The 11,927-nt window shown below is 36.6% G+C and overlaps 1 protein-coding gene across 1 annotated transcript; it reads right to left on the bottom strand.

The window, feature by feature from the left end:
- Positions 1–493: 493 nt before the first annotated feature.
- Positions 494–8,204, bottom strand: LOC124160302 (larval cuticle protein A3A-like). The gene is made up of 2 exons (XM_046536133.1): positions 8,028–8,204; positions 494–1,167 (listed from the first exon to the last, which is right to left on the bottom strand). The coding sequence occupies exons 1-2, from the start codon at positions 8,145–8,147 to the stop codon at positions 724–726; spliced, it is 564 nt and encodes a 187-aa protein (XP_046392089.1). The 5' UTR covers positions 8,148–8,204; the 3' UTR covers positions 494–723.
- Positions 8,205–11,927: the final 3,723 nt, after the last annotated feature.

Below are 11,927 nucleotides of genomic sequence, written 5' to 3'. Positions count from 1 at the left end.
TGTACTCTGCTGAGAAGTTAAGTCTAAAAAATTGGGGTTAAAAGCATAATATGTTGATTTTATGAATGCAATCATGATAGCATCTTGCAATCAAATCCTTTGATTACTTCTGTATAGGATAACCAATGCATATGGTTTTACGACGATTTGTTTTTCTTTCTTGCTCCTAGAATATGGATTTAATCTGAGGAGTATACTTTGAGGATTAATAAATACCTTAGAGATTATGGTACAGAAGAGTATATACTAGCTTTCTAACGATGGCTATTATCAGAGGAAAGATTTAGGCTATATTTTTGAGTTAGTGATGCATGAGTCAGTGGAAGGAAATGAATCGTTTATACACTTCCAAACGGAAAAATTAGTGCTAGCTATTTACCTTTCGTGAATATATCTTTCAACATCCTTAATGGCATCCAGAACACGAAAATGTACAAAGTACAGAACACGAAAATGTACAAAATGAACAAAAAAATGTTTTTTCTTGTTTTGGTTTGTGGCCATTCCTTATGTTGTGATGGTTTTGAGTAAAGTTTATTTTAAAAAGAGGCTATGATAGCTGTATTTTTAAAGAGTTTTTTTGTGATTTAAAGGCTGACATACGATGACTATATTGGGGATCATATGAGTTTCTCATCGGGAAAAATATGGGAATTGGTGGGGATTTGTCCTGTGTTTTACGGTGGTGCAGACAACCATTGAGCATCACTCTTTAGTTTGAGATCAGTGGTAACTGAAGGAATCGACATATATGGGTTCATACCCCTCGTAATTTCCACCCACGTAGTGCTTGGCTCCGATCCCCAGATCGGCCGCGGTGGGATAATAGGGCTCTAAGGATATGGGATACACGTTGTACTTGTGCTCTGGCACCGCCACGGCAACAGGCGCTGCTGCAGGCACAAAGGCCTTGGAGGCCGTGGGAACGACGGCCTTGACGTAAGCTGGAACCGTCTGATCGTGGAATCCGGGGTTGCTCTTTCGGACGACCGCGTTGAATCCGTTGATGGGGTCGGCCGTGTAGTCCACAGTCCTCACACTGCCGTCAGGCTCCACGAGGCTGTACTGGCCCTTGACCACGTCGCCGTCCCTGTGCTCTGATTGGCTCTTCACGTCCCCCGTGACCGGGTCGTTCACTCCGTAGTTGAAGTTATATTTTGGGTGTGACTGAAAAGAGAGAATGATGGAGGTTAGTACTTTAAATAGGGTGGTTTCCTATTATTTTTTTATTGCCTAAATCGAAAGATTAATACTCCTAGAGTATGCATTTCACGCTCTTAGGTTTTTGAGTGACGATATCCATTTTTCGCGATTAAACGAAATAAGAAAATTTTCAGGCGCGCGAAAATGCGACGGCTAGGTGGGAATGCTGGGAAAAGTCCGTGTGATGTATTTCTGGTTCCAGCTGTAGCCGTGTGAGGTGACCTTGGGGCGAGGCTTTGAGCGCTAATACGACGCAGGCTGCTAGCAGGTAGCAGAGTACCCTGCTAGCAGGTAGTACTTGGCTTAAATAAGGATTATTATTACCCTATCAAATGAAGGAAACTTTCCGAACTTATGTAGTTTTAATGGGTGATTATTAAGAGATGCTTCCCTGAAATTTGTGCCTCATGCATGCGTTGGTAATCTCAGACAATGTAAAACTCCTATTTACTCGTATAGAAAATAGGTCCCTGTGACGTCACGTGGAGTGGAATCGCGTGGACGCCAATCTTGTCTTTTTCAAATGAGGTTAAAATTGACCATTAGCATTCATCTAAACTGGGATTTCTTAAACCAAATAATTTGTATATTATGAATACACTAATGGTGGGTAACGAATCGCAATCAATGCATTTCGTTTTCTTTGATGAAAGAAAGTACCATATTGCATTCTCTTCTGACAAGAGTGAAAGAGACCAATTCGGCTATAAGTAGGTGCAAGGTATCTTCCCGCCACTGAGTGTTCTCTTACGAAACTGATTTTCGTTAATGTCGCAACTTGTGATTCGTTAACATTTTGTTTGACCTTAACTTACGATTCCTCAGCGTGTATGTCCATATGGTCTGTAGGTATAAATGATTATAAGTAAATATCAGACACCACAGTACCTAATTAGTTAGCACAGCGGGTCAGCACCATACACTTTGAAAATTTAATGATATTCTTGTAGCTGAGGAGGTTTTCATTTGTCAGATTAGTAGCCCTTGTAGTGTAAGGCGAGCGTTTTTTATTCGGTGGACGATTGTTGAGCGTTTGTGCAGTGGAGGTATCGATTGGTTTCACTGTTATAAGTTATGAATTTTAAACTCTAATAATACTGCGTGTTCTAAAACCATGCGAGTAGCGCGTAGCATTTAAATTTCACATAATATTTGGAACAGCCACTCAAAAATGTAAAAGTATATAATTTTAAGGGTTAAAACAAAAATAGATTAATCCACGAATTTCAAAGTAGTATTGGAACTCTTCATAGGTTGTGGTATTTACTATCGTGAACAAGTTCAAGCACTACTTATTCTCGTATTTAATTCATTTGAAGAAGTGCAGCGTATCGCATAAGGTTAATCAATGTTTCCAGTGCAAGTGCCATTAATGCTACGAACGAAACTGTCCGTTCTCAAATATAGATATTAGTTATTTCGAATACCATGTTAAACTAGCCACTATTTCAGTTAAGTATTGGCTATAAAATCTGTCAAATGAAAATCTCCTCAGCTACAAGAATATCATTAAATTTTCAAAGTATATGGTGCTGACACGCTGTGCTAACTAATTAGGTACTGTGGTGTCTGATATTTACTTATAATCATTTATACCTACAGACAATATGGGCATACACGCTGAGGCATCTTATGTTAAGGTCAAACAAAAGGTTAACGAATCACAAGTTGCGACATTAACGAAATTAAGTTTCGTAAGAGAACACTCAGTGGCGGGAAAGATACCTTACACCTACTTATAGCCGAATATTTGACTATAAGGCATAAATAATTCATTGTTAATTGATGAGAAAAAACTATTTATAAAACAATAATAAATTACCCGAGTACTTCAATCGATTTGGCTTTTACTTTGTGAAAATCTATGCTGAAATGAAAATGCACAACCTTGGTAACTTAAAAAAGTTAGCAAGGTTGTGTATTTTCATTTCTATCAGAGTACATTTAAATGGGAATTTATCGGAGAATGCCATCCTAAACTACAATTATTTATATTATTTTTTTTTCTGCGTCGGCTCAATTTGTATTGAGGTCTATTCTTATCTAGTGAAAATAAATTCAGTTCCGAAAAACGAATGCAGCACTGCTTTTAGATGACTCACATCATGTAATCTATCTCCGCGGATAATATATAGCTCACTTTGATATTTAAGGCACCTCATCCTAAGGATGAATTTATCCTTACACATTGACTTGAATCACTGTATTATTCATCCTTATTTTGTATTACATGGCGCAAATTTAATTTTGATAAATGTTAGCCTGAAGTTATTTGAATATTTTATTTTATCACACTTATTGCAAAAATATGCCTTGAAAGTAACAACGGTTTTTATCCTTTGGAAGTACCTAATAAACATTTAAGCATGTAATGAGTAGGACTGAAGGATTTGCCAAAAACTGCCCGAAATGATCTTTGCGGAGCTATATTTGGTTAATTTCCGTGTTGCTTTTTAGCCATGTGGGTAGAGCGTATAGATTTTGTTTGGAAGGTTCTGGATCGAGCATTTGGACAAACTAAAACTTAAATCCTCGAGGGGCGACGTGGACTAGGGAAAAAAATTGGAGTCACCACGTCATATATGTACACCATGTAGCCTACTATCGGCGCAAAAAAAGGTAGAACGCTGACCTTTAAGCTGACCAGAAGAAAGCCTTCCTGCCATACATTTAAGGGGACGACTGACGTGATAGGAAATATGCTACGAAATTTCCAGATAAGGACAATCTTCTCGCCTCACACACAGATAAAACAACTCCTAAACACCGTCAAGGATAGAACTCCACTACAAGTGGAAGGGGTTTACCAAATTCCTTGCCAGACCTGCGGGAAGAACTACGTCGGCGAAACAGGCAGGTTGGTCAAAACACGCCTAGAAGAGCACGCGAGAGCGTTTCGACTGGGGCAATCAACAAAGTCCACGGTAGCCGAACACGCAGCGCTTGGCCACATAATCGACGTCAAGGAAGTCAAAATCCTCGCCAAAGTTAAAGGTTTTAAACAGAGACTCGTCAGAGAAGCCATTGAAATAGCCAAAGAAGATAAGAATAATTTCAACAGAGACACCGGCATGAAAATTAGCCTTACTTGGCAACCAGTAATAAGAAAAAACAAGCAGCAACCCACTCCCCCAACCTCCGGCTCCCCTCCCCCCACCACCTAACGCAGATACCTATATAAAAGATCATTAATTCCCATCTCTTCACAATCCCTTGAAAAAGCGACCAGCATCGGTCGGGAAACGTTGGGGCCACCCAAGAATTGACGCGGCGACATAGCCCAAAAGTTTTTAATCATAATGGCCCTTAAGCATTTGTATAAAATCTTGCCGAAGCTCCATTGGGTGGTATCATATATAGTTTTACTCATTGTTTATGCGGAAAGAACAATAAATCATTGAACATTGGTTAAACGTAAACGTGTAGCTTACACGGTCAAAAGAGTGAAGAAGACTGTGTAAACGGTGTACATTAACATGGTGACGGTGTTCTTCATCATCTCGTCAAGGGTTAATACTTAATTGGTCCACTTAATTACATTTTTAAAGAGACAAACATATCTTACAGCAACATTAAAAATAGTTTTTGAAGTTAAATTTTACCAAATCTATGATTTTTTAAAATACCCTAAACGCATATTTCAATTTTCGAAGTGTAGAATATTGCAGGAATATCGGATCCAATTTTTTTCCCTAGTCCTCTTCACCACATAGTAGTGTATATTCTACACTAATTTATCCAAAATATCCTTCTGATTAAATGTCTGAGTGAAGTCTCTAGAAGAAGTAAGCGGCCATCAAATATTGCAGTTTTCATAATTGTTCCACAAAATTGTGCCTACATGAAAGAATTGTTGTATTAGGTGCCTTGCCTTTTCTTTGTTAGACCGTTCGTTCGCTAAAAACTCATATTGGTGATATCGCTAGGCTTCATTGATTTTTTAAATTATTATACCTAATTGCTGTCTATCTATCGGAAATTTTTTCGAATTTCTTGTATATCCGAATTTTGGAAGTTAAATGCCTTGGCTTGGATCAAGGAATCTTTTAATCGGTATTTAATTACATGTAATAAAATGGTAAGAAAATAGAAAGTGCTGAAATGGAATTCAACCGAATAATTCGTTTAAAAACCTAAAATAGCGGAAAAGAATTATTTAGTGAAGTAAGATGAGCAAATATATTTTTGATCGAATTCAATTCCTGATGTTTCTTCGTGATTTTAGAAATTATCATAGAAAAAATAATTTTAGGATCCAAAACTGTTTCCAAATTACGTACTTCAAAGAAAATTATTAATAACCATGCTGCGTTTGTTAATTTCGTGAAAAATTGATGCCGTTGTTGCTGCTTTGCTGTTTTATTATCGGAAATGCGGAAAGGATTGAAACCATAGCAGGTTCACTTTCTTCTTCTTCATTACTTCGCAGCTGTATCGTTCAACGGTGATCACTCGGAATCTTGACTGAATCACCTCATAAAAATCTATGCGTTAAAACGGTCGATAACACTTAATTAAAGATTCAGGGTCAGGAACTACATAATGCTATCAATTGATAATACCGCCGACTACCTGGTCGCAGAAATTTTATTTAACCAGATAACGAAGTCAGTCATGGATATGAGCACTAAGATGTACTTTATGGGTTTATTTGGCGCATATGCAACAGAAGTACACTAAAAATATTGCATATTGTTCGTTAACCTTTCACAAATTGGACCAAAATATCGTTTACGCATGGTATCCACCATTCTCCATTCGTTCATCACACTTGATGGAGTTGGTGGGTTAAACAGGCCTCAATAACGAATTATAATCAGTATCCGGGTATTTAGGAACATTGGGTTGGTATGAAGCTAGTATTGAACAGCAATAGGTCAATGATACAATTTTTTCAAATTAAACCATAGGATTGACGACGTATCTATTGGAAAAACTATTATGCAATTGATTGGCTTTTTTTAATTTTCAAGTAATTTTCGTGGAATGGAAAAGTGATAATTAATTAATCAACCAATTAAATTTTTAAAAATGCCAGTAGTTGATTCTTACTAATTATAGCATCAAAAGTTTGGGCTCAGTTATCATAGAGATGTTCACATTGACAACTTGGCTGCTCAGGATAATGCAGTAAGGCATAAATGATCACTTGAAAGTACTTTAGCGCTTATCAGGTCATTCCCTGGACGATAATAATATTTCGTAAGAAGACTTTAATTTCTTTTTCGTCGTCATTATCCATATTTTCGTTATTACTGGCTAATTTCAAATGTCCACAATTGTCATATCATTTTCAAAATATTTATTCAATGATTCAGCACTTCTGCATTTCTTCACTACATATTTATTCGTTTTATAATGACGTGCTTCATATTTTTTGGTTGTATTATATAAAATCTAGCAATGTTTACCACAGTGTTTAAATTTATAATCTTCAAACTATTCGTTTTTCTATTACAGGATATTAATAACTATAGAATAAATTGTAGATGAATGTGCAAGATGGCCATTTTTGCTTTTCTCTCCCACAGAAAGGATTCTTTCACTTCTATGGTTATCCCTACTAAATGCAAATAACCAGTATTTCAATTGCTGGAAACTATTTTTCATGTTTCTAGTTCAAAATTATTTATAATATTTAAATATGTTTCTCATAGCGAAATGTCTTTCTAACATCTTTCTTTCAGGTTTTTAATTAATCATCAATGACGTTGTAAAACCACGTAGAAGTTTTGGTGTCCAATGTGAAAAATAAGAATTGATCCTTATAGCTGTCCAAATTTACATACTTCCATAAGGTAATTGCATGACATCGTGTGAGGTTTTTGGTATAGCATATTTAAATATTGACAAATTCCATGGAATTGTTTACTATGAAAAATATTAGTATTTTTATCATTTAAAAGGTTTTTTGTTCAAACAAAACCCACTCTAAGACTACTTATGGTATGAATACGTACTTAATTTTTGTGTAGCTATTTCACAGGTTGTTTCAATTATAATATTTTGGACATAATGCATCGGGTTTTCATTCCTGATGCATTTTCCTGAGGTGTAGAAAAAAATGAATATTGAAGTTACGTTATTATATATAAAAAAATTCTAAACTTTTTATGTAAGGAAATGTTTATATTATTCCACTTACTAAAATAAACCAAAAAGGCGAAAATCCCTCTCAGAAATGCACTCAACCAAAACGACGATTTTTGTCTTTTATTTTTCCTTTAAGAAAGAGGAAAAATATAATCATTTCCTTAAATGAAAAGTTTAGAAATATTTTTTACATATAAGAAGCATATGTAACCTCAGAACCTTATAATGGGGCTCATTCAGTGATAAAGTAATGAGGGCAAAAAGAACACAATCCTCCCTGTCGACCATTTGAATTTTACCGCTTTTGATGGGGTATTACTTCTTTGAAACTTAATCCATCACCTTGAAATTTTCGCATTATATTAAGTGAATTTTTTCCAACAATACTCTATTTCTCAAATATGAAAAATAAAATCCCTAAACATACTGAGATGAACTTTTTAATGAAAAAATGAAGAAGTTGAGATACGGGAAAAAATCTACCACATTCCATCAGTGAAAACCAGCAGAAATTTTAAGGAATTAATCCGTCACAAAAAACGGGGTCGAGAGGAAGGTATGGGTTCTCTTATGCATTATTCCGCTCTGCGATTAATTTAAAACGATTCAAACACCCAGAGTAGCGCGAAAGATTTTATCGCACTGGTCGCACTAACGGGTGTCCCCGTCGCCACTGAAAATAGTCCGTGGTTGTTGTAGCTACAACCTATAAATAATAGAATATTACACACGTAATAATCGACGACCGTTGGTACGTATCCAGGCCTTGCCAGTACACCACTCGTCGTGAAGACAGCCACCAGCAGCAGAACCGCCGTCCTACTGGAACCACCAACACCTTTGACTCCCATTGTTGAGATCTGCCTCGGACAACACACGCGAATACAAGAGATGAGAGTCTGGCTTCTTCAAAGACACCACTGTAACGAGTCCATTCGCGTTCGCGTGACTTCATTCTTATATAGGCGCAAAAATTCCCTCTCCCCTGCCCATTCCGGAGACGAGCTGGTCGTCTCCCCGGCCTCGAGCCGTGAGAATGCAGAGTTGCAATAGCCATCCCCCTCCACCCTCCATTGCCTTCCCACTTCGTGGGTTCCCACGGAGTGGTTGGGGGTACATGAAGACCACATCCCCAACTCCTCTTTGCCCCACCCATAGGTACTCATTTCACGCTTTCCGCTGACCCCAAGCGCCGATGGGCAAAACCCCCTTCTCCTTTAGAATTTGTGTAACCTGAGTAACCTTCTTTCCATCACGTTTCCTTCACGAAATATCGTGAAGAAAAATATGCTGATTAAAATAACCTACACACGTCTAATGATGCGAAATTCCTCAGTATGAATTCAGTTAACGTATGGTATGGTATTTGGAGGAGGCGGCCGAGAGCTAAGTTCATTTGTACCATGAATGAAGGGTAGAGAGGGAAGGGTGAAGAGAAACCCGGCGTCGGCGTTAGCCTACTCTTAACGAAAGGTGCCAAGGGGACCAAGACTTAAAGTGCCATCCGACGGGCGGAGTGCTGCACTTGAAGTGCCCTCCACAAGGCACTCAAACAGGGATCGGGTAGCATCTGAGAAATCTCCGCCACCGCCGGGATTCGAACCTAGACCGTGTGGGGGGGAGGCCAGAATCCTAGCCACTCCACCATTCCGATCCCCCTTCAATTAACGTGATTCTTTGTCGGTGATACATATATTTTTATACCCTTATATGACCATGTATTATCCTCATTCTTCGTTTATGATATAAGTATTTTTATGTGCTTAGGTCCGCGTATATACGACCGCGAATTTAATTTTCATGTGACGATTTCTTGTCCCGCCTCGCAGCTGGTGAAGAAAAAAAAAAGCTTTGTGATACCTACCTAATGATTTAAATACCACACGTAACCTGGTATTTCAATTTCAGTCGGTAATGGTAACCCATAATAAGTAGGTTATTACGGTTAGTTAAATGATAATTATTTTTCACAATTGATAAATAACAGTTAATTATGCAGGTTATATTAGTTACTAGAGTTCATTTATGTAGATGTAATTAATAAATAACCTTTTTCAACTGAAAAGCTCAGGATTCGGGATACTTCGGCATATCGTCGTTGGAGACAGTTCCCAACCTTATTGAAGCGGGATTTATATTTGTCACGTTTAGCACTTAATCCTATTCACGAGTCATTCTTCATTAGGCTTTCATCCTTTAGGTTTTCAATTTCTTCTTGGGAGAGACTTCATAACTCTTGATGAACTAGGTATACGTTGAATTCTGCTTTCTAATACATTCCTTATGCACGACTAGGAAATTTATTTTGGTTATTGGAGAGTAAGATGTTCTGCGATGTTCATTTGGTGGATGCATACACAGATTATTATTTCTACATGAGATAAAAATTAAAATTTCATTGCAAAAGCGATTTTAAAGCAATATGTTTCATTTTCCTAGGCCCTTGATTGATGATTTTATGATAATTGGTGGGATTGAGCTCCTATTTGCCCATGAGCTATGATTTTATGTCCTTAGTTTGATAAAATCAATGACCAAAGCTTCGAAATTTTTTCACTTCAATAAAAGAACCAATATCTTATAATTTTTCCGCACATTTGTCGCTTTATTGAAAGTAGCGAACTGCCATAAAATCAAATTTCGTAAGACTTTAGTATAATTTTTCTAAAAGGTGTTTAAAAGACCGATTTTGCCACTATCAATTGTTTTAACTATAATACATTCCCTTTACGATAAGCTTTGATACCAAATGAGCTGAGCAGATGATGAGCTTTGATACCAAATATCCGGCATGAATAGTTGAGGAATATTACATATGCATGAGGAATGCTCATAGCAGTATCCATAAATCCAAATCAACTGTTGTAAGTGAAACAGTAGCCATAGTCGGATGAAAGAATCATACATTTTTTCAACTCGTTTTTCTTATTTAATTAATTAATAATTTCCATTTATCATAGGATAATTGTAGACTTTTAATGTAAGAATGGCTTTTATGCATCAATGTGCGCTAAGGTCATAGAGATGAGTTGTTGTACCGAAGGAGCACGTCTGGGGAATTTCATCCCGGTTCGAGCATTTTTGCATTTTTGTATCATTTTAGTCTCACAACTTTGCTCCAAATAAGCTCTGTTATGTTTTATACAAGAGGTATTTTTACGCAATAGTGTCATTTAGGGAGTGAAGTGTAACGCCGAAGGCGACTAAGGAACAAATGAGATTTGCGAAGTCGTTAACAACGGCGTCGTAAAAACAACAATGGCTTTTGAAATGGTAATTTGATATCATATCGGAGTGAATTGCAGCGTTTTAATTGCATGACTCCATTTATGTCATGATGGAATCCTTGAAAAGTCATAACAATCTCTCAAAAATCCTCTCCCTCTGACTAGGAATCGTGATTGGAATTTCTTACGATTCTTTAAATAGCCTTCGCAAAGTGTATTAAACTGATAATTTATTCATTTCCTTTCTACAGCAAATACTATAGAAAGCAAATGAGAAGATAATACAAATTTTAAATAGGCATCGATCTTGTACCTTCGTGTTTGCGATAGAATGTTTCTCTTGAGAGTGTCATTAGATAACTTTATTGTCACAACTGCTCATATAAAGAAATACAATGCCATCGACCCTCAAATATGACTTCCGTCTTACATAGAATCTGAGATAGTTTTCATTGAAAACGAAAAGAATAATCTTATTTCCTGAAGTTATATTTAATTAGCTTTTCTTTGAAGTCAGTAATTATGAAGAGACCCATTGTATGGCATTTCATATTAGATCTAGAAATTTGACGCCTTGAGAAAAAATTTCCCACACAACTAAGTGGAGCTTGGCAGTCTTGTTACCTGAATAATCACGAATTCCCTTGCGTGCTCTTGTTTTGCAATCTAGTTCCTTCTCTTCATTCTTTTCTCTTTATTTCCTACATTGCACCACGCCAAAATCCTTGCCATCTATTCTTTTTCTGTCATCAAACCATATTATGCTTTCTCGTTATTGTCGTAGTTGACGGTCCAAGATTCTAATCTTTGTCTTTTTCTTCTTTGGCATGGCTCCTTGTCAACCTGCCTACAATGCCGTATTTGAAGCTTCACTGATGGCAATGTCTTCAAATACGCTTAAATCATTGTCCGACTCTTTTTATCTTATTTCATCTTTTTCTTTGTAGCATTTTACCAAATATACAAAATCTTGTGGCTTTGGGTCCTCTCTAGTTCATTTTTCCAAAATTTCAACTATAGTGACTTACTGTATTGCTCTAACTATAATGTCTAATACGCTAATTAGGTGTTTTATAACAAGTCTTAACTAATTACTTTTAAAAAGGAAATAGTTGCTTGGGAAAAATCCATGAGGCGTTTCGATAGCATTTAGAATTTTTAAATACTCCTAATGTTGGGAAAAAATTCTTTTTGCGAGGAACTAAAAGACATTTATATTTTACACTTGCTAATATAATCTGATTACGCATTTGGTGTGTTCAATTTTTGCAAGAAGAAAAGATACCATTCCCTTACGCGCTCTTTTAAGTACTTCAAAGCTGTGAAATGATAAACAACTCTTATTTGTAAAAAGTTTATTTTGTTGGTTTAATCATTATTTTTATCAATTTTAAATTTATTTCA

Source organism: Ischnura elegans, chromosome 6 (assembly GCF_921293095.1).
Source record: "Ischnura elegans chromosome 6, ioIscEleg1.1, whole genome shotgun sequence".
Classification (NCBI taxonomy): domain Eukaryota; kingdom Metazoa; phylum Arthropoda; class Insecta; order Odonata; family Coenagrionidae; genus Ischnura; species Ischnura elegans.
The sequence above is the reverse complement of the archived record's forward strand: the minus strand, read 5'-3'. Positions and strand labels throughout refer to the sequence as shown.

Excerpts from the sequence above, each read along its gene's own strand:
- LOC124160302 (XM_046536133.1), bottom strand. The coding sequence starts at position 8,147 with ATGGGAGTCAAAGGTGTTGGTGGTTCCAGTAGGACGGCGGTTCTGCTG. Across the intron at positions 1,168-8,027 it reads CAACGGTCGTCGATTATTAC|TCACACCCAAAATATAACTT; the intron begins GTGTGTAATATT and ends CTCTCTTTTCAG.